The following is a 23419-nucleotide window of genomic DNA, read 5'->3' as shown; positions in this document are numbered from 1 at the left end:
GAACTCTCTGCTGTGCTCATTCACCGCCTGCTCCTTGAATTTAGTCTGAAAATAGTGAGCAAGGTCAATTAACAGTGACTCTTGTTATTCTGTTCTGGCCAGGCCCTAGCACTTAGACAAAACATACTATTGCAGCTGTTTTTGCTGGGTGATCGTACTTGGATATTATGGGATGAATGTTTATGGAACACACACTTGGAGAGGGACCTTCCCATGGAGAAGAGCAATGCACACCTGTGATCAGGGATGTAACACAGGCCCCCGAAGCCCCTGTTGTGTGGGGGGACCCCAAGCTCCAGGGGTCCTCCTCAGAACATCACTTTGGCTGCCGAGCTCCTGATTGAGCCAGAGGGGGCCCCTCCATGTGCCTTATTTTGCAGGGAACCCCCCCTCGAGTTTTGTTACGCCAGTCCCTGTGATGTAAAAATACGATCTATGTCCTGAGGTATGGAGCATGCTGACAAAGCCCAGAGATCTTCTACTATATAATAATACTTCTGCTTGCCAAGGGGAGGTGGTTAGGCCTTATAGGGGCATATGTAGGTAATTTCTATTTTGCGATTCCCAAATAGCGATTTTTAAGGAATCGCTATTTGAGAATGAGTGTCCAATTCATTCCTATGGGCTAAGAGAGAAAATTGCAATTTGAGAATCTCAATTCCAAGGGTGCCAGGGTGTCCAAAGGACACCTGTTTCACCCCTGGAATGTGCCTGTAAGTAAATGTGGCGCACAGACATGCCCTAAGGGCATGTCTGTGCGCCACATGGCACTTTGATTTTTTTTTAAAAATGCATTTTTGAAGGAATTCGCAAAATACCATCTACTTGAAGTAGGTGGTATTTTGTAATTCCTTATGGAAAAATCGCAATTTTTAAAGCACCCCTACATAGCGTTTAAGGAATCGCAAAATTGTGATTCCTTAAATGCTATAAGCAAAATAAGGAATCACAATTTTTGCGATTCCTTATTTTGCTAAGTGGCACCTACATATCAAAACGGCGTTTGCGATTCGCAAACACCGGAATTCGGCGAATTTCGGCATTTGCGATTTGCAAACTGCTACCTACATATGCCCCATAGTCCTTTATCCACTGTCTTTATAAAATAATATCTCCCTTTATGATACATGGCCTTGCTGCAGTGCTAACTGTATTGATATTATGGATTTTGCTGCTGGCGATAGCTCATATACTGCATTTTAGAGCATGTTATTTAAAATAAATATTTTAAACTAATTTCATGTTTCTGTCAGATCTTATTGTGGACAAGTACAAGAATGTGAGCGAAAAGGTGTGTCTTGTTACCGCGATTCCTGAGAGATCCGGCAGTGTTGTGCTCTGGGGTGTCTAATCATTGGTTTCTCCATTTGAGAGTAGGAAAGCGAGTGAGACACTATAGCTAGTCAGTCCTGGGTTTGTGGGCACGAAGGTGGTGGGAAGGCTTAGCCCCTATACACAAAGGTCCCATTACCCTGTGCATAGTTCTGTGTATGTGCAGAATTACGGACAACACTGCGGTGGCCATCTTTAAATAGATTTTTTTAGAGCGTCAAAAAATCCATTTGAAGATGGCAGCAGTGGATTTGCGCACATCTAGAGTGGCCTCTTCAAAAGCATCCCTTATAGCATATGAAAATCCATTCCCAAATGGCCACCGAACATGTGCGTGCATCCACTATCTTGCGCAAAAAAATGAGCATTGGCAAAGCCAGTTAGCTTTCACAAATGAGACCTGTTGACTGCCAATGCTTGCCATTACTTAAGTACAGATTTATTTCACAAAGTTAATATTTAAAACACATTTTCCTTTTGTTTGCAATAAATATGTGACTAATGCATATTACCCAAAGACAATAATACCATTGATAATGGAATGGAGTAATTCCCAAAGTTGAAAAGCCTTTTGAACGAAATGCATTACTAAGAATAAAAAGTAATTTTTCAGATGGGCGATGACTCCCCCTTCTTTTACTCAGCCCCCTTTGGTTCATGAATAGTCTTTGAGGTCACACCCTACTTTTTGCCTTACACCACTGTGGGGAATCCTGTGCATCCACATTTAACTATTTTCTTCATCACTCCCATATCCTACAACTTAATACATGAGTTTTTCTAAGTGTGACATTTTTAAAATGAGCCATTGTATGCTGTAGTGGTTGATTTTGTCAGAAATTCTCGCTCTTGTGCTCAACACCTGTCCTTTCTTTCTTTACATCTTCTCATTCACATTTCTGCTTGTGTTGTAGGTGATTGCTGGTTGTTGTCTGCCATTGGATCCCTTACCCTCAATGATAAGCTTCTGCATCGAGTGGTCCCTCCTGGGCAGGAATTCCAGGATGGTTATGCTGGAATCTTCCACTTCCAGGTATGGTGTTCGACAATGAGACATTTAGGCCGAGGAAGAAGGTGCTAACACCTGTTCATCTTGGTCAAGGGGTTTGAGGAAACATTGTGAGGTGCAGCGGCTCCATCATCACTCGAAGTTAGATGGACCACTATTTAAACACCCTGAAGTATAGAAGTAGCTATTGAGGCACTAATTTAGCACTTCAAATCTTAGGGCTTTCATTGAAGCCCTGTGGTAATAAGCTATCAATCACCCACCCTTTAGGTTGTTTCCTATCTTGTAATTTTAAATTATTAACTTAGTGTAAAGTCAGATGTTTGTTTATTGTGGGCTCAAAATAGTGAACAAGTCTGATTCTCCCGGACAGATTCCAGGAGGAGGGAGTTTATCTCTCACAGAATGTTTTTATTTAAATGGGGCCAAATGGTGCATTTTCCGGTACACTATTCAACTCATTTGGCGAAATACATAGAGGTGTTAGTGGCATTTCTTGAGAGCCATTCAGGCTTTAATCCAGAATATATGCATCTAGGCTCAAATCCCCAGGTTTTGTTAAGAGGCAGTGTGTCTGGGGAGGAGACAGTTTACCCACGATAGACAATTGGGTCAAACATTATTTTTACAGTCTAATTTCCCTGAGGAATGTGTTAAAATTACATAAAGTAGACTAGACTTTTAATGTACCACCTTCAGTACAGTATATTTGGTTGGCACTGGCAGGCAACAGGTTTACATTCCAGGAATATAGTTCAGTGATTTAATGTAAGTTTATTGCAGAGATTTTAGTGTAACCTACAGGTCCAAAATGACAATCTTAGGGCGTGGCTAAAATAGGAATGAGTCAACTTGTGGGCCGTTCACGTCATTAAAAACACTTGATCCTACCTGCATCACTTCTACCTGCCAGGGCAACTATCTGAGAGTCTTTTGGAGGCAGTTGCGGGTCTGACGTCCCAGCTGGCAGCACCTCAGGAGCGGCATTGAGCCCCAGTGCTGAGAGGAGCTCCGCCTGCCCACCATTTTGAGCACCTGGGTCAGGCACAGAGCCTGTCAAGGCCTCCCTCTAGGAACCACAGGGATAAATGCTGCCATCACGCCCCACTGCCCGCTTGGGGTGTCTACAGACTCCTATGCTGCTCCAGGTCAGCTGGCTCCCTCTTGCCTATGGTCTCGCAGCCCCCTCTGGGCGGCGGCCTTGATCTTCTCTGTTCCCGCTGTTGGAGCCTAGAAGAGAGGGGGTTAGGCCTCATTGTGACCTCTCATCGCAGATGTTGAGTTCTGCTGTCTGGAGCAAAGCAGTCGAGGGCGCATCTGGACCTAATTATTCCAGATGTTGTGGAGCGATACTGGGGAGAGTGTGAAGATTCCACAGTAGGGGGACCCTCTGGTGCCAGACCTGACTTGGCCAAGTGCTGGAGCTTCATCCCTCACTCTTATCAGCGCACCATCTGTAGCTCTGGGCCTTGGGACAAATTGGGCCTCCCTCCCACTATTTTGTGTATGGCATGTAAGTGAAGAGCCTTCCTCAGCCCCCTCTTGTCTCTAGACAACACTAATCGCCTCCTTGTTTCGCCTCCTGAGGGACAGAGGCTGATCACGGCCACAGTCCTTTTGTGGTGCCCCCCTCTGGTGGCCCTGTGATTCACACTAATAAACCTACCCTGACTGCTGCATTCCCTATGCTGTAGACAGATAGCATGCTGACTGGGCCCCAGCAGACCCACTGTTGCAGTTGGGAACTCTTTTGAAGCTGTGGAGTGACCAGCTGGGGGGCGAACTGGGTGTTGCCCCCCAACCCTGCTGGAGGCAGCATAGTAGTCCATCTGAGCCTTCCACAATTCCAGAGGTGTGCTGAAGAGTTGGGTATGTGGGTCCACCTTTTATACCTGGTACCTACTTTGTTGTAGGAGATGTTTCTAGAGGCTTCCAACCCCAGAGGTTTTTGGAATTTCCTGTCCCTCTGCCCTGGCCCCAGTTTGTCCGAGTTCTTACTCTCAAAACCCTTTGTCGTGTGCTAGGCAGAGTCTTTTTTGTGTGCAAGTGTGGTAGGTGACCGCTCCCCCCTCATAAAGTCAGAGATGGCCCATCCCGCCAAAACCAATTGCCCCTTTATCTCACTGTCTGAGAGTAATACAGAAAAACAAACGTGCCAGCTACACCTAATCATGTGAGCCAAGATACAGGCTGCAGGCACCAAATGGTTAGGATAAGAAAACGCTAACTTTATAAAATTGGCATTTCCAGAATTGTGACTTAAAGATGTTTTTAAATTACAATTGTTTAGGCACCAAACTCAACATTCCTACCTGTTCCCAATTGAAAGTTATCACTTATTAAAAGTAATAGGGTAAACCAATGCTATACTATGTGAGAGGGTGACCTTGCAGAAGTGAAAAATGAATTTAAGTTAAACTTTTTAAATACACTGCACCATGCACTATGCTAGGGGTACCTTACATGTATTAACAAGCATTAGAAATGCAATCGGGCTCGGATTTATTTGAGTTTGAGCTAATGGCATTGTAAATGCCAATGTATTGTTGCTATGTGTTATGGAGTGTGTTCATGTGGTGTGTACTGCCAGTGATCTCCTTGTGAGTGTGAGAATATTGCACCGTTACTGCCTGTGATGTCCTTCTTGTGAGTGTGAGAAGCTTGCACCTCTGCTGCCTGTGGTCTCCTTGTGAGTGTAAGAAGCTTGCACTGCTGCTGCCTGTGATGTCGTCCTTGTGAGTGGGAGAAGATTGCACCTCAGCTGCCTGTGGTCTCCTTGTGAGTGTAAGAAGCTTGCACAGCTGCTGCCTGTGATGTCCTACTCACTACTCTACTCTACTCACTACTCTACTCACTGCTCTGCACTCACTACTCACTACTCTACTCACTACTCTACTCACTACTCTACTCACTACTCTGCACTCACTACTCACTACTCTACTCACTACTCCCTACTCTGCACTCACTACTCACTACTCACTACTCACTACTCTACTCACTACTCACTACTCTACTCACTACTTTATGCTCACTACTCTACTCACTACTCTACTCACTACTCACTACTCTACTCACTACTCACTTCTCTACTCACTACTCTGCACTCACCACTTTACTCACTACTCTACTCACCTCACTACTCTACTCACTACTCTACTCACTACTCACTACTCTACTCACTACTCACTACTCTACTCACTACTCTACTCACTACTCACTACTCTGCACTCACTACTCACTACTCTACTCACTACTCTACTCACTACTCTACTAACTACTCTACTCACTACTCACTACTCACTACTAACTACTGTACTCCCTACTCACTACTCACTACTCACTTCTCTACTCACTAATCTGCACTCACTACAAACTACTCACCTCACTACTCTACTCACTACTCACTACTCTACTCACTACTCTACTCACTACTCACTACTCTGCACTCACTACTCACTACTCTACTCACTACTCTACTCACTACTCTACTAACTACTCTACTCTCTACTCACTACTCTACTAACTACTCTACCCACTACTCACTACTCACTACTAACTACTGTACTCCCTACTCACTACTCTGCACTCACTACTCACTACTCTACTCACTACTCACTACTCACTACTCACTTCTCTACTCACTAATCTGCACTCACTACTTTACTCACTACTCTACTCACTACTCACTACCCTCCACTCACTACTCTACTCACCTCACTACTTTCTACTCACTACTCTACTCACTACTCACTACTCTACTCACTACTCACTACTCACTACTCTACTCACTACTCTACTTACTACTCACTACTCTACTCACTACTCTGCACTCACTACTCACTACTCACTACTCTGCACTCACTACTCACTAATCTGCACTCACTACTCTACTCACTCATCACTACTCTACTCACTACTCTACTCACTACTCACTACTCTACTCACTACTCACTACTCTGCACTCACTACTCACTACTCTACTCACTACTCTACTCACTACTCTGCACTCACTACTCACTACTCTACTCACTACTCACTACTCTACTCACTACTCACTACTCTACTCACTACTCTACTCACTACTCACTACTCACTACTCACTACTCACTACTCTACTCACTACTTACTACTCACTACTCTACTCACTACTCTACTCACTACTCACTACTCTACTCACTACTCTGCACTCACTACTTTACTCTGTACTCTACTCACCTCACCTCACTACTCTACTCACTACTCACTACTCACTACTCACTACTCACTACTCACTACTCACTACTCACTACTCTACTCACTACTCTACTCACTACTCACTACTCTACTCACTACTCTACTCACTACTCTACTCACTACTCACTACTCACTACTCACTACTCTGCCCTCACTACTCTGCCCTCACTACTCTGCCCTCACTACTCTGCCCTCACTACTCTGCCCTCACTACTCTGCCCTCACTACTCTGCCCTCACTACTCTGCACTCTGCCCTCACTACTCTGCACTCTGCCCTCACTACTCTGCACTCTGCCCTCACTACTCTGCCCTCACTACTCTGCCCTCACTACTCTGCCCTCACTACTCTGCACTCTGCCCTCACTACTCTGCACTCTGCCCTCACTACTCTGCACTCTGCACTCACTCCTCTGCACTCTGCCCTCACTACTCTGCCCTCACTACTCTGCCCTCTGCCCTCACTACTCTGGCCTCACTACTCTGCACTCTGCCCTCACTACTCTGCCCTCACTACTCTGCCCTCACTACTCTGCCCTCACTACTCTGCCCTCACTACTCTGCCCTCACTACTCTGCCCTCACTACTCTGCACTCACTACTCTGCCATCACTACTCTGCCCTCACTACTCTGCCCTCACTACTCTGCCCTCACTACTGTGCCCTCACTACTCTGCACTCTGCCCTCACTACTCTGCCCTCACTACTCTGCCCTCACTACTCTGCCCTCACTACTCTGCCCTCACTACTCTGCGCTCTGCCCTTACTACTCTGCGCTCTGCCCTCACTACTCTGCGCTCTGCCCTCACTACTCTGCGCTCTGCCCTCACTACTCTGCCCTCACTACTCTGCCCTCAGTACTCTGCCCTCTGCACTCTGCCCTCACTACTCTGCGTGGGGAGGTGGTCAAAGGAGTGTCTAAAAAAACAAAATATTCTGCAACTTTTTATGGTCTTTCATCTTCAGACCACACAGCTTAAATGAAAATTAAATGCAAGTTAATGTAATCAGTAAAAAATAATTGTACAATATGAAAACTCTATTAGTTAATGAATTGCGCCAGAGAGCCACAGAATTGAATCATGTGGTGTGTTGGAGAATAGTGGCTTGTGTATATTTAGTGCTACAATGTACCAGTATGTCAGAAAAAACAATGAACATATAAGCCATTATTTTAAACTTGCATTACACACAGAATAAGATAGACTGTTACAAAGTGTGCAAAAATGTTCAAGATTTAAAAAAGTGCTGCCAAAATATAGAAGTTTGTAATACAAAGACAGTATGTAGTACAATTTATTTTATATAACTGTCTTAAAACCACACATTTACAGCTTACCTAGTTGCTCCCTCACAATACCTCTCAAAAAGAATAAATCTGTGTCAGCAGGAAGCAATTTTTTTATAACTGTCTTTTAGCACACATTTCACAGCATAGGTGGTAGCTCCCTTGCAATACCTCTCAAAAAGAATAATTGTATTTCACCAGGATGCTTCAAGTGATTTCATCAAATAAAGCCAGCTTCCAAGCACCCTTTACATGTGCAGATTGACCGGTTGCGCACATTTACATTTCTTCCAGGCAGCAGGCACCCTGGCAAGAAGGCTTATTCAGCTGTCTGCGCTTCGGCTTCACAGCACAGGAGACTTTCTGCCCTACCTTCAGGGGAAGCGTGTCAACTGTCTGAATTACCTGCCACGGGACGGTTGTCTTTTCACAAAAGTTGGGGAACCGTTTTTCTAAAATTAAAAAAGTATGGCCACGTCGTGCCCCATAGACCCTCCCATCCCCATCGCCCACTTCGACCACTGGCGGGGGGGAGGGGGGTGTACTAAAATCGAAAGCTGCATTGCTTCTTATAATGCCTTTTCAAATGTTGCAATAGATGTTGTAAAGGGCTGCGGGTGAAAACTAGCAACCTATGAAAACGAAAGTAAAGGTTTTCCCTTTTCCAATAATTCGCGGCTTTCTGTGAAATAGGAACAATGGGTCCTAGTTATCGGGGGTTTCCCTGCAAACGCTGTTTTGCAGCGCAAACATTTTCCATCCAATCAGGAAATAGGAGTTTTGGGGATGTGCACAATAAATACAGCCGCAGGAATGCTCCTGTCCTCACTATTCGCCCCACTATTCAGAAAACCAGAAGAGCCGTCAGTGCCGAGGTCTCTGCAGTACAGCCATGGACAAGAAGGTGGCGCTCCTGCTCTGGGCAATGCTGCTCCTGGCAGAAGATACTGAAGGTAAAGTGGGGATAACGAACTCTGCCAGGCGCATATCTCTGTTTTATTATTTACGGTGACCCGGGCCCAATCTCCGTATTCCATATGCACGCACTTTGACTGTTAGTTTTTCTGGCGGGTGTTTCTCAGCACACAGGGACGCGATCAAGTCACAGTGCAGGCTTTATGAACGAGTACTTTTTACAGCAAAATCTCCGTTTCGCTCTGAAAACATTAAACTAGTGGGAAATATAACTATTTTGAGAACCTTTACTAACTCTTTGTGTATTGTCACCAGTATCTCGGCTAGTCGAGCTTTCTGTGGACACCTGGCAATCCGGCCGCATTCCACGCTCAGAGACGAAAAAAAAAAAGAACTACAGTTTGGACGAGCATGTATGAGTCATCTTCTGTGAGCCTCGCCTGCTGCCTCTCGTCATTTTACATTGAACGCGCTCACCGCTGTGAACGCGCTCGCATCATCTGGATTGCATTACACGGGCACTCTGACAGCTCCTAATTAAGATGAATCACTCTCCCGTGCTCGTTCGCGAACAGAAAATGCCAACTCGGGCACGCGTACATTGCATACAGCCTATCACGTCAACGCTACTGAATACACAGCACAGCGAAGACGAATCACTAGGCAGATGCCATAAAAATCTAAGGAATGTCCCAGCCGGAGTCCTTTCTGAAACTTTTTTTTCTAAATACTAAAGAGCTCGCAAGCTCCTCCTACACTACGTGTAGGGGAGGCCCGAGCCCTAAAAAGGAAGGTTTGGGCCTGACCAAAGGTTAACTTTGATAGGTCATAACTGCAGTTTAAAAATGCTCACACAGTCTACAATGGCAGGTCCGACACATGTTTGAAAGGGTCCCTAAGTGCGGTAGGCCCACCAATAGCATTTAATGTATGGGCACTGGGTACATGTAGTACCATTTTACGAGGGACTTACAAGTAAATTAAATGTGTCAATTGAGTATAAGCCAATTTCAACATGTTTAAGGGAGATAGCAGAAGCACTTTAGCACTGATTAGCAGTGGAAAAGTGGGCAGAGTCCTAAATGCCAACAAAAACGGGTTGAGAAAACAACAGGGTGAAGGCAAACAGTTTGAGGATGACCCTGCAGAGAGGGCAAGTTGACCATTGTCCCACTATTCTGGCCAGGTACTTTAGTCAAATTATCTCCCAGTTCAAAGACTTCCGTAGTTTATTCCGAATGAGGGTCATCTTTCTCTGTTGGAGACGCAAGGTCTATGTACTAGATCTATGACAAACCCTAGAAAAACAATGTTCTGTGTAGGTTTGCTCATCAATTTCTTTCTGTTGATATTGAAGCCTAGCACCTGCATGAGTGACTCAGCCAAGGTTAAATCATGATGCAGGTGGCCTGCATCCTCTGCCATGATGAGGATGTCATCCAGATAGACAATCATTCAGAATCTCCTAAAACACAGGAGCACCCCGACGATTTGAGTATGATGGTGAAGCACCATGGAGCGCGAGAAAGCCTGACTGGCAGTGCTACAAACTTGTACACCTGATGCCGCCACTGAAATTTCTGTGTGGAGCGCAGGTATGGGGATGGTGAAAAAGACATATTTTAGATCTAACCTTGCCATCAAATCATTTGGCAACAGAAGGTCCCTCAGGTTGTGGATCCCCGCCATTTTGAAATGGTGATACACCAGCCACTTATTAAAACCCAGTGGATTAATAAATGGTCTGAGCCTGTGATCATTTTCCTGAACCTAAAACAGAATATTGAGGAAGCCCTTATGGTAAAGAGAAGTCTGGGTAATGGCACTTTGTCCAACCTGGCCTGTACCTTTTGATCTAGCAGTAAAGATTATTCCTCTGGGAAGAAGAGCAGGGTAGGTTTCTGACTGTGCAATGTGGACCAGTAAAACTCTATATGAAAACCTGCCACTGTCTGGAGAAGCCAAGCATCTCTGCTTACTTCCCTCCATTTTGAAAAAGTTTGCCAACCTGCTGTCCATCTTTGTTAGGGAAGAAGGGGTAACCCTTACCTAAAGATCCACCTGGTGCCTTGCAGGCACCAGAGAATCATCATCTTCCTCCACATGTTTTTCTGGCTTCTCTGGGTGGAAAGAAGCCTCAAAATTTCCTGTGATCCTTACACTGGCCTTGATACTTTTGGGAGACTGGAAGTTTCATGGGGCTGGTGGAGCGCCCACAGCCTCTACCGCACCTCCAACAATCTTTGTGCCCAGGATCTTCTTAATGGTATGTTGTGCTTTGTTGAGTGATGAAAAAGGGGTTTCAAATCAACCTACCTCTTTAATAAAGGAGTCCTCAAAGAAGGACCCATCTGCTTCTGCACTGGCTTCAATAGTAGCCAATTCCCCTGACTTGGATTCTCTTTGCATGAGGAAAAAGTTTCTCCTCTCTGTTGAGAGTGCACAGTTGGTGTTGCCTAAAACATACATAAGGCGCTTTGTGGCCAGCATGACAGTATATCATGAGCTCCCAAGATGCCAGCATCCTTTGCTTCCTCTGCAATATCCAGTATTTTGGTTAGAGGGCCTAAAGTGTCTAGGAGTTTGTTCTGGCATGCCCGTCATGACTGATCATTGTGCTTCTTAGGGTCTTTGATAAACTTTGCTACAAAAGAGGCCATTTTCCCATCAATGTCTGGGGGCTGGGGTAGCTTCTCGACCAAAATTTGCAGCGGACATTCCACTTTCAGTAGGCCCCTCCCCTCTTTGTCCAGAGGTTTCCTGATTCTATTGTCTACATATTCTGCCACTTTTAGTGCTGAGGCCGAATCCGTTGAACACGGATGACAAATATTATCTGGATTCAACATTCCATACAAGCATCTAGTACTACCTCCTACCCTGTCAGGGCCTGCCATTATCCTGGTGCTTTAGGCAACCACCCTTCAGTCACTATGGTCTACTCGGACCGGGTTAATCTCCAAACTCATCATCTTGGTCTAGGGAAGGCCTTCTTGTTCAAGATTATCACACTCTATCTCACCATCATTCTCAAAAGCCTGAGCCCGTCACTTAAGAACAGCCGGTCTTAAACTCTCAAAAGTGTCTGATGGGGCAGAGGAGGATGGAACAGCCTTAGCAGTGGCTTTGCTGCTGGTGTTGGGAACTTTCAGGTGCTCAAAGGTCCATGAGGGACAGTAGTCCTTCCCCAGCAGGGGGTTCATATTGCACTGGGTGGCCAGCAACATAATTTCCCTGCCCAGAGGTTCCAGGGCATTTGAGACTGTCCTCTGTAAAGAAGCATCTATGGTTCCTAAAAACCTCTCATCTAGAGGGAGCAGGTACTGATCCTCCTACGGACTCCTTGAATACTGCCATTTTCCTCAGGACCTACTTATATACTGGTAGTTATTATAGCCTTATAGCATCTCTACTTCAATCACTCTGTGAGTGCCCAGACTAGCCTTGTAAGGCCAATGGCCATAGGAAGGTTGGGAAAGTATGGACAATATAATTCAAGCGGAGGGACAGCGCACAAATGTGTGGCCTCTACTGGTGCCTAGGCCTTACTGTGTCAAGCAGCGGAATGGACACTATAATTTAAATCCTCCTGCATTGCAGGCTCAAAGCTGCTCTTGGAGGCCCGTTCTCCCCACACTGATGAGAGGTTGGAGAGGAATGACAGAGAACGCTACGCGCGATTGGTGAGGTGAAGTTTACGAGGCAATTAACGCAGACATACATCTTGCTTGAACTCACTATTCCCATTCAGTGCCCAGGAGAAAACTCCCACACAATCCCCCCTCTAGATGAATTTTCAACTACATAAGTTTCCTTGTACATCGTGACAGTCACATTATTCAATACGTTGTGTTGATGGACTGTCTGCTAATCTTTGTCTAGCTATTTGCATACTATCTAATTTGAGGTCTGCGTTTTCACAACAGAAATCCCCCACTTGTAGGAAACCACACAACGAATAATGAGAGCTGGAAGTAATGACATGAATAGTTTGGACATGCTTAAGAGAATTCAAGAAAAAATACTATAAAACCAGTCCTACTCATGAGCATCTCCCTCCTTCTTCATATTAACTTGCATACGATGCAGTGCTTGGATGGCAAGAGTGAGAGTTCCATTTTTGAGATCATTTCCAGAAATAAAAGCATAACACACCCCACCCTCCATTGTGGTCATCAAGTCCAAAACGTGTTAATGTTGTATCACAATAATGTGGATGGCTCTCACTTATACGTTTAGGCCAAGCTCAGTGTTGTTTATCATCTTTCCCCATCAGGTTATTTGTAACCAGCGGGCTTCACCTTCGTTTGCAAAGTGAAGAAGGGTATCAACCCCTTGCGTTTACTTAAGTTTCAGAAAACAGTCTAAATTTTTCTGGAAAGTCCTTGTGCTGAGCCCAGCCAAAATAATCAGCAGCTCTTCTTCTATAAGCCTGATGTATCAGAGCTATTTTCTTCTGAAGCGGATGTTAGCACAAGTCAGACAGACCTTTACCAGGGATGACCAACGTTGGCGTGTGTATGGTGACCAGAGAGCAGAGGTCCTGGCAACCGGGGACAAGCTATGTGTAATAATTTTAATTTTAATTGTGGGTTTATATAGCGCTAGAATCAACTTCCGGAGGAGTATCTCCGCGCTTCGACCGCTGGGGAACCCGTCCTGGCTCACCCTGAGAGATGGTCCCTAATGGGTATCTCTAAGGTGCGACCAAGCATCCCCGGCGGTCTGGAGGGGCCGTTGTGAAGATGAGGCAAGCTAATGCCCAGAGTTGCCGAGTGTGGTCCCTGACTGGAGTAGGCACCGAGGCGAGAATTATCGAGCCCGCTGACCCTGGTCCACGACCCTGCCGCGTCGGGAATCGAACCCTGGTCCCAGGCCGACCTCTGCTTACGGGTCTGCCGCCTCTAACCAGTGAGCCACACCATGTGTAGGCAAGCTCACTGCACTGCCAATGCATATCCATCAACTTGGAGTTGCCCCATTACAGGTAAGGCATAAGCAGTATTAATTCACAGTGCTCATTAGAGCCAAGCGGCATGGTTCCTATGACATTGAAACACAAAGAATACAGTGTTAGGTTCCATCAATTAGGGGTTGTCCTTTTCCCTTCAACCATTTGTACCTATCAATCAGGGTATTCCAGATTTACTGGCATTAGGTGTCTGTTCTGGGGCTTGAGCTCCTCCCAGGGAACTCATTTACCCTAGTGTGCTTGCAGTGAGTGTCCCTGCACTGGAATTCCATATCTGGGGTCCACTTGTCATTACAAAAGGTGGGCCCAAAGATGCATTTTTTGGTAAATGTTTTTATTAACATCACACTTTAGAATATGCAACAGTTAACAGTGGAGCTCTCAGTGTGTTACTGACGTGCAGTGAAGCATCAAGATACATGTTTAGTTTTTAAAGATCAAGTACATCATACAGATTGACAGGTTGTTTTGAGTGGCCCCCTGATATTTAAAGAAATTGGGAGAGGGAGATGGTTTGGAGGAGGGAGAGAGGAGGAAGGTAAGGAAAACAACAGTACAACAGTGGGAGAGCTCTACAGTCCGTGAAGTGTAAATTATGGAATACTGAGTCCACACCCCTATATCTCAGTTGTGCTGGCGAGCAATGCTGCAGGATGACGTGGACGTTTGCCCTTTCATATTGATGACAAGTGGATGGGTCAGTTAGTCATCAGACATGCCATGAGTAAAGGAGTAGAGGGATGACTGGATCCCTAGAGAAGGTCAGTGTGTTCAGGCGGATGGATGGAGGCCATTGCAAGGGGTGCACGGAAGTGGTGCAGGAGTTAAATGGCATTGGGTTTGATGAGGAATGACGGTATGATCATCAAGGTGTCACTCAATAAAGAGTTATGGGCGAGTGTGTACGTTCATCAGTCTTAACTTCAACTGCAATTAAGAACGTCTCCCATTCTTCGCACCCCGTGCAGGTGTCACCCCTCATGTGGAGTAATCTGAGAGTGTGTGCCTTGGCTCTGGTCCACGTCAACAGCACACAAAGCCATCTCCAAATCTCCAGTGCAGCAGGGGACTTTCAAGCCATGGCTATGTTCCAATTAAACAGAACAAAGGTCAGGTTGATGAAGCAGTGCAAGGGTTTATGCCCCTTCGCCTAAGATTGCATTCCCAGTAGGCAGGATTCAGCAGTGGGGGTGAGAGGGTGTGTAGACAGCTGTGCCACCGTTGAAGTGTGATAGCATGACATGTAGTGTTAGTTGTCAAAAATATGGACACAGCCTGAGACATTGGCGATTCGGCCTCCCCAGTGCCCCATGTCTCTTGGACCACTTGTCGTACGATGTAATTTGTTAGGAATTGGCCAGAGTTCACTCCATGCATTTCAACTGTCTCTGGGAGAGGCATGAGCTTTTCCTCGTTGTTCAGATCACCTGCTTGTGTAATTGATACGTCGGTTCAAGGGACTGAGTCAGTGCTCCACAGAGTTCCCCGATGGTAACGGCAAGTTCCAGATGAGGATCAAGGGAGATTACAGAAGGATTCGACCTTTGGTGTGAAGATACCCATGCCAGCAGGAGCAGGCTACCGTCATTTGTTGGAATTTGAGTACAGGACAAATGGTGGGATCCTAGAGCCAGGTATAAACGTTTGTTCCCTGAAGTGCTGCCGTATAAGAGAGGATTCAGGGTAGGATGGGGACCCATCCAGGTCATAGGCCGCTGTAATTGTGCCGTGGTGTAATAAAGCTCGAAGTTGGGTGCCCCTAGCCCCCTCAGTGTGTGGGCGCTGCAGTATGAACAGTGCAAACCGACTGTGGCCTGTGCTCCAAATTAGTTCCAGCAACAACCCATGTAGGTCGTGGAAAAAGATCCTGAAGAGCACAATGGGTAGGGCTGTGAAGTAATACAAGAGGCGTGGGAGTATAAGCATTTTGGAAATTGCGACCCAACCTAGTGGGGATAATAGAAGCAATCGCTATGAAGGAAGTGACCCATTTAGGGCCACCTGGGTAACTTATGACCACCTCTCAGCCTTCCGTACCAAATGAAGAGTCGGTCAGACAGTAGAGAATACAAACCAATAGCTATTTATTAACATACACTCAAAGCGCAGCCGGGTCTGTAACTGGGTTAAAACATGCCCATAGGGAATTTTCCAAGCAGGTGCAGCTAAACAGTGAAATACAGAAAAAACGGTTTCAGAGCTCAAATCTTACACAAGGTTACACTATCCAAGGTTGCCCCATTCGGAGCCTGCCACCAGACAAGGGGGAGAGGGCCTCTATTTAGTGAGAAAGCTAAGTGCTGACATAAACAATGTGCTTATTACTGAAACAAGCCTAATGTGGCAGAAACAAAACTAAAAGGTACATTTCTTGGAATTAAACTAAATCAGTTTCGAACGGCCTAAAATGGCACCCACATAGAAAATGCTGCAGCAAATGCTAACTTAATTAGTAACAGCATAAGGATAAACAATTTCCATTCTAACAGCTAGAAGGGAAGTTATAGGTGAATGGAACCTATAGCCTTTTCCAGATTGCCCTCTTTGAGTTCCCGTCCAATGTGATATATCTGCATGCCTAGATATTTGAAGGTGTCATAGCACCAACACAGAAGCGATTCCGGGAGTGCCAGACGGTCATCGATCGGCACGTGCGCCAGAGGTAACACACAGGATTTGGGCTTGTTTAACCGTAAACCGGAGAGTGTACTCAAGTGATCCGAGTTTTGCATGAGGTTCAAGAGGGACTAACCCAGGTCCTGTAGGAAAATCAGGGCATAGTCAGCATAAAGTGAGATTATGTGGTGCATGACCCGTTCGCGTATGCCCCAGTCTACTGCTCACTGGTGGAGCTGACAGGGCAGAGGCTCCCTGGTGAGGACAAAGATGGGGGTGGACAAGGGGCAGCCCTGTCTCATGCCTCTGCGAATGGTGAACTTGTTGAAGATGACCTGTCCCATTTTAACGTGCACTTCCGGATCTGCATAGAGGGTGAGCACCCAGTTTAGGAATACAGGGCTGAACCCCATGTTAGTGAGTGCTGAGAATAATGATTCCCATCCTAGGGTGTTGAATGCTTTCTCTATATCTAATGACACAGCAACCCGGTCGTGTGCATCCAACGGGGTACTGTGCAGGAGGCGCAGGAGGGGACATATATACATACGTTCAAGAATGTGCTGCGGCCTAGAATGAATCCAGATTGATCTGTGTGGGCCAGCGATTGTACGAGAGGAATAAGACGATTAGCCAGGATCCTGCCCAGTATTTTGAAATCTATGTTGAGCAAGGATAGGGGACAATATGAACGAACGTTCAGGGGATCCCTACTAGGTTTAGGTAAGACTACTGTAAGGACCTCGTGGAGCAAGTCTGGCAAGCAAGCAACCGTGCTCCCTGGCCTCACTAAAGATGTTGAGGCGATTTTGAGTTCTCTGATGGGGAATGTAATGTAATATAATACTGAATGGGTAGGCCAACAGTGCCCAGGATCTTACCTCAGGTGGTCTGGGATATGGCTGGGGCAGAATAAAGCTCACAATAGTAATCCTGGAAGGCCCCGTTGATATCTAATTGTGTGGTCAGCAGCTCACTATTGAACGATCATTAAGCCTAGGTGGAGTTTGCGGAGTTCTGCTACGCAGAATGCAAGTGGTGGAGTGTGTTGGATAAATGCTGTTCGCAGTGTTTTTCAGAACCAGGTGCTTGTCTGCACTATGCACTATGCAATCAGCGCGAACGGCACCATGCACAGTGAAAGAGGGCGCTGCTTCCTTTCTGCCACTTGAGTAGATTTTTACTCGAGTTAGAGCTCTCTCAAAGCCAGTGGACAGTTTCTGAACACGAGCAGTCGCCAGCATACTCAACGACTAGCAATGAGAAAACTGGCCGCCTTTGTTAAGAAATTGTGCCGGGAGGTTGATTTTCCATGCTTGCGCTGGCCAACTTGATGTCGACGATCGCAAACAAGGAAAATTCTCGCCGGGAAGTGGATTCTCTCACGTGCGCGCACCAACCTGACATTGACGAACGCGAGTGAGGGAAAGTTTTTCGGAACTCCACAAGCGCTGCATAATGCGGAGTGCACAAATCTCCGTGAGCAGATAGGAGGTCACCGGCCAGACTTACTGATCATGTTACACCTATGGGGGTACGCTGCTGGTCATCTAGTGCCAGCCATGCCAGCAGTTTTCCAGCGCGATCTCCATCAGGGTGTGGCAAGGCCAAGCGCTACTTATGTTTGCTCAGAACTTGTTCCGCTTCATTGCACTGCCTGCGCAATAGTTGGAGTTGATCAGTGGTGGCTGCCTGATTGGCTGTCTGTACTTTCATGGAGAGGAGGTTGCTTTCAATGGTCAGAAGGTCCTCTGATAATCTCTTACATATCCCCATGAGGTTGATAAGCAATGCCCCGCACTACCACCTTCCGACTCAACAGCACGGAAAGATGCAAGGCCAATGTTAAGCGTGAAGTAGCGCTCTATGTATTGTGTGAGTTCTGCCCGGAACGGGGATTCGGATAGTGCCTCAGACATGAACGCCCCATTGTATGATGAGCAGTAATGGTGAATGGTCAGACAGGGTGCATGCCAGGTATTCCAATCCGGCAAGTTGGGTGCCGAGGTGGGGTGTGCAGAATAGGAGATCAATCTGGAGTGGACATCATGTAAAGGAGAATAGAAAGAGTATTCATGGCCTGTTGGGTGTGTGAGCCACCAAGTATCCTGAAGTCACATGTGAGCCAACCATTAGCGAAGATGGTGAGGAGCGTGTCTGCGTGGTGCTACTCAGAGAGGGGGTATGGAAGGATCTAGAACCACGTCCAAGTCACAGTTAAAGTCTCCGCCCCTAAAAGCAGGGGTGGATGGGTCTCTAAAGAGTACTGGGGTTAGGGTATCAAAGAATTCACTTTGGCAAGTGTTGGGAGCATATATCGGAGCCAGTGTTAGGGGCAAACCATCCAGCTGCCCTCTAGTACCATATATCTATCCCCTGTGCCTTTTTTCTGAGTGTTCATGACATATGGTAACCCTTGCCATATGAGGACCGCAGGTGGAAAAGATGAGGCCACTGTGCCATGTACCTGGTCCTGAAACCTGCAACGGAGCTTGTGTGAATCAGTGGTGGTGAGATGTGTTTCTTAAAGCATTGCTAAGTGGACATGTCGTCTCTTAAAGGAAGCATAAATGTGGTGGTGCTTCGACAGCATGGCCATGCCCCGTACGTTCCAAGTCATGAAATGATTTTGGGGAACATGTGTTTTTGCCTGTGTGCTATCCACATGAGCCATGACATACATTGAAGGGAAAGGGTGTGCAGTTCGCTTTCCAATCCCCCCACCCAGCCAACCCAGGAGTTCCTGTGCAGTGTTGAGCAGACTCAGAGCATTTTGGCAGGAGGTGAGTTGCATTTTGGACACTAGTAGAGCAACTTGTTAAATCATAACAATAACATAAAAACACCATCCCCCCCCGGAGAGTTGCCCCCGGGCCCCATCCAGAAAAAACACCCCATAACTATTCAACAAAGATAACATCAAATAAATAAAAGAAAAGAAAAAAGCATTGAGACAGAGTCCACAAAGGAGTTTGTGGGTAGCGTGGCATCTGAATAGGGGATACAGCCGGCACTTGTGCTGTAACGGCAATGTCTAGTAAGACAGTTGTGTGAGCCCTGTTGATGTAAACACCTCATAGTCCTGCGCCCATGGTGCCTTACTTACATGTTGTCAGCAGGTCTCACAGGGGTATTAACCAGCACTGGGCTGCCGCTGTAGCCTTTGGCTGGTCCTCACAGATCATTTGCTGATCTTGGGGTGACCTCCCACCTTTGGGGTGACCTTTGGTCCCTCTGACTCTGATCCTGACTCCGAAGGATGCCTGTCCTGAAGAAGGGGAAATGGGTTTGAGCTGTTAAGGTGGCCTCCACAACCGCATTGGCCTGCTCCTCCGCTACATGTTTTTTGATAAGTTGTGTTCCCGGAGGATGGCGTCTGCACCGTCGCAGCTTGGGGCCTAGCCAAGCATCCTCGAGTGGCTCTGGGTTTGTCGATTTCAGCAGATCCTTTGCATGGAGCCATGTCCAGGTGACCTCAGGAAATTGGAAAATATTGGTCATGTCCCCATTGACAACCCGTAGTTTAGCAGCAAATAAGAGCGCATCATTGAAGATCAGCACCCAGAGGTGTTGCTTGATTCTTGAAAACAATCTGTGGTGACATTGCACTTCCATTGTGAAATCGGGGTAGGCTGATATCTGTGTATCAACAAGAAGAGAGGTAGGGAGCAAGCAACACTCTTATTCCCCACTTGACATCATGAACAACAACGAAAGAGTGTTTTTAACTATAGTACAAAGGAGTAGTCAAGCACAAAGAAAAAAGAAGAAAAACAACACCTATTTGGTGTGTTTAGAAAGCCCTCACTCACCGACCTGGTCGGTGACATGCTTCGTCATTGGGCCCCACTGGGAGTGACCGAGTGCCACCCCAGTGTGCTTCAACACCAGAATTACTGCGGAGCGGGTAATGTGAAGATGTGGGAACTAAGTGATAGTGTCAGTGATTAGTGAACATGTAAATGGTGAGTTTAAAAATGCCTTAGTTGTATCAAAAAATGTTTTATTAGCTGATCAATAATACATATTAAAAATGTGTCAGAAACCAAGACCAACTAAGTTGATTGGTCTGTTTCCAGTAATATTAAGTGATGGTCAACATGTTTCTGCCAATGTCGGTTTTATTTACCTGGCATTCGACAGGACCTAAAGTGGACTATATCCCGGCAGTATGGACACTCTAAGGTCCACCCTACCAAGGGACGTGAAATCAAAAACCATCTGAAAAAAGTGAAAGTGAAAGGGAACACAAAAAAACAAATGAATTCCCTTCAGGGTCTCTCAATTCCGGAGACCGAAAAATTAAAATGCACCTATGGAAGGAAACAGTACAGACAAACATATAGAGACAAACAAACAATTGGGTACAACATCTTCTGCGCTTGGATTGTCCAAGCGCTTGACGCATTAATCCCGGCCAGCTGGAGCAGAAACCGTTCTTCTCAGTCTAACCCTTGGTACTCGGAGGCACTCGACCTCCCTCAAGCTTCATGACAACGCCTGCAGCTTCAACCTAAAGGGTCCCCTGACTAAGAACAGAGCTGGTTAGAAGAACCTGATGCCAAAAGACACCCCTACAGCTAAAGCTCCATGGCCTTGAGTGGCCCAACCGATGTTGTCCAGGCATCCCTATGAACCCAACTTACCTCTCCAGCTAGTGGTTACCTTCAGGAAGTCCTGCAGCATCTTTTCCGAACAAGAAGGTCTCCATTGGAAGTCACAGGGTTCTCGACGTCTCCTTAGCACACTGTAACCAGCTGATCCTGTGGCGCTGGTGGTGCAGCTCCTATGCGGATTGTTGACCACTGCAGTGCTGACCTTAACCCCAGGAGCTTTGCACCCACACGCAAGTGGCCTGCTTGTGAGCAGTCCCTGACCTTAGGCCCCCTTAGCCTGAGGTTAACGTTGGGCCCCTGCACTCTGCACCCGGCCACCCCAGTGCCGCTTGTGGTGCAACTTGAGTGCCTACCTAGACTTTGGGAACCTTGGTCCTAACCCCTAAAACTCCCACTTGTAAGCCATTTACTTAGCAAAGAACTGTTAATCCTTTTTCTCCCATAGGAACCAATGTTACGAGTTTTGTTGCTAAAAATGTTGAGTTGAACTTTTGTATGGAAGAAAAAGTAACTAAACTGCAAACCTTAAAAAATCCCCAGTGTGTTATCTAGGCATAGCACCCCGAGTAGTCAATGTAATCAAAAAGTAATACAAGGGGGGAGGAGCTTTGCGCGCATCCGAGATGGCCGCGCGAGCACAGGGCTCCCGGGACCCTCGCCGCCTCCCGCATATATCCTGAATGATATCCTGATCACGAAGACAGGGCATTGGAGATGAAACTCAGCTGGTCGATTAGCTGCTTTCAAAAATCGAATCGGACTTCGGGAACCACTATTACGGCGACCTGAACTTTTGAGGCCCACCCCATGGCGACGCCTGGGGCTCGAGTCGTGAAGATGCCCAGGCAGTAGTTGAACAACAATGGCCTGCGGGGTTCTGCTCATTGCCTTGGAGTTAACTTTCGGTTTCGCTTTTGGGTATTCGATCTTATCCTATCCCAAGATCGATCTGGTTGCCCGAGGTCTAGCCGAACTCTGTGAATCCGCTGTGTGCCAACGGTCGTGGGTGTCTGGGTGTTGAGCTACAGCTACTGGTGCCTGCTTTCAAAGACTCCGGTGGGTTAACCGCGAAGGGCCATTTTCACCAGGTCTCAAAGGCCCCTCGGGGGCACACTGCCCAACATGGCGGGCAGGCCCGACAACGAGAAGCGAAAAATTAAGACGCCTCTTCGGAGGGGAACTATTCAAACGAATGTCATGGATCGTTATACCCAACCCATGGGGTCCCCCGGTGGTGCGAATAGGACTCTGGAAGAGGCAAGGGACGACCCGACTGCGTCGACCGAGCTGACTCTACAGGATGTCATGGGCCCCATTGCTGGTATTAAGACTTCCATTGGCCAGCAATATGAGGCTCTCGCCCTTAAGCTTGACACCGTAGCCATTGACGTCAATTTGATTAGAGAAGACTCATCGAAGACTAATGAGAAGGTCAGATCATTGGATATGAAGACCTCCAGCCTCACGACCGACGTGTCCGACTTACAGATGGAGGTTCGCAATCTGCAATCCTCCCATGATCTCATGGCTCGTTAGCTGGAGGATTTCGAAAATAGGGCCAGACGCAATAATGTACGTATTATTGGGGTCCCTGAAAAATCGGAAAATCCCGCTGCAGATCTCCTTGTGAAGGACCTCATCCTAAATTACCTCGCCCCCAAAGGACTAAGTAAATTCTTTGCTGTTGAGCGTGCGCACCGAGCTCCGGGTGGGAAGCCGAAGCCGGGTGCCCCTCCGAGGCCGATTATCGCCAGATTTCTCAACTTTAGAGACAGAGACGCTATCCTGCAGGCATCGCGGGTGGGCGGTCCTGTGAAGTTTGAAAACACAACGGTGAGCTTCTACCCGGACTTTACTCAGTTCGTACAGAGGCTGAGGATGGAGTTTCAGGGGGTGAAGCGACGGCTGAGAGACATGGACTTGAAATATGCAATGCTATTTCCAACCAGGCTTCATGTCGAATATGAGGACCGGACGTTTTTCTTTGATCGCCCCGAAAGAGTGAGTGACTGGCTGGATACATTACCAAGGCGGAGTGATCGGACGGAGCACTCGGGTGGAACAGAGGGTGGCGTGCCGGAGCAAGAATTACATTGTGGTTCCTGATTTCTGAACAATTAACATACCATACAGCTTGGTTTGGTGTCATTCATGTTAATGTGATTTAAGGTGGCATACCCGGGGGTGGCGGGGGGAGTGGGACTCTTTCCTCCTATGGGTTTCTTTTTGTAGACTAGTTTAATGTTAAGGCGACAGGCACACTGCAAGTTGGGGTGGCTTTTGAGTCTAACGCAGGGGTGCAGGGTGGGGGGTGTTGTAACTGGTCAATGATGGGGGGTGGGGGGGGAGTTTGGGTATGTTTCATTTTTTCTTAAGGCAACGTATTGTTTTATTCCTGGATCTGGGTATTGTTTTCGCTATGGGGTGGATTCTGCATTCAT

The 23419-nt window shown here is 46.8% G+C and overlaps 1 protein-coding gene across 1 annotated transcript in view; it reads left to right on the top strand.

Annotated features, from left to right (window-relative positions):
- LOC147706795 (calpain-1 catalytic subunit-like) overlaps nucleotides 1-23419 on the top strand; it is a 590138-nt gene that overhangs the window by 157783 nt on the left and 408936 nt on the right. The window contains exon 3 of the mRNA XM_086925927.1: nucleotides 2247-2365. Within this exon, the coding sequence (XP_086782053.1) occupies nucleotides 2247-2365 (119 nt within the window). The remainder of the gene's footprint in view (nucleotides 1-2246; nucleotides 2366-23419) is intronic.

The sequence above is a fragment of the Lissotriton vulgaris genome, chromosome 6 (assembly GCF_964263255.1).
Source record: "Lissotriton vulgaris chromosome 6, aLisVul1.2, whole genome shotgun sequence".
NCBI classification, from domain to species: domain Eukaryota; kingdom Metazoa; phylum Chordata; class Amphibia; order Caudata; family Salamandridae; genus Lissotriton; species Lissotriton vulgaris.
The sequence above is the reverse complement of the archived record's forward strand: the minus strand, read 5'-3'. Positions and strand labels throughout refer to the sequence as shown.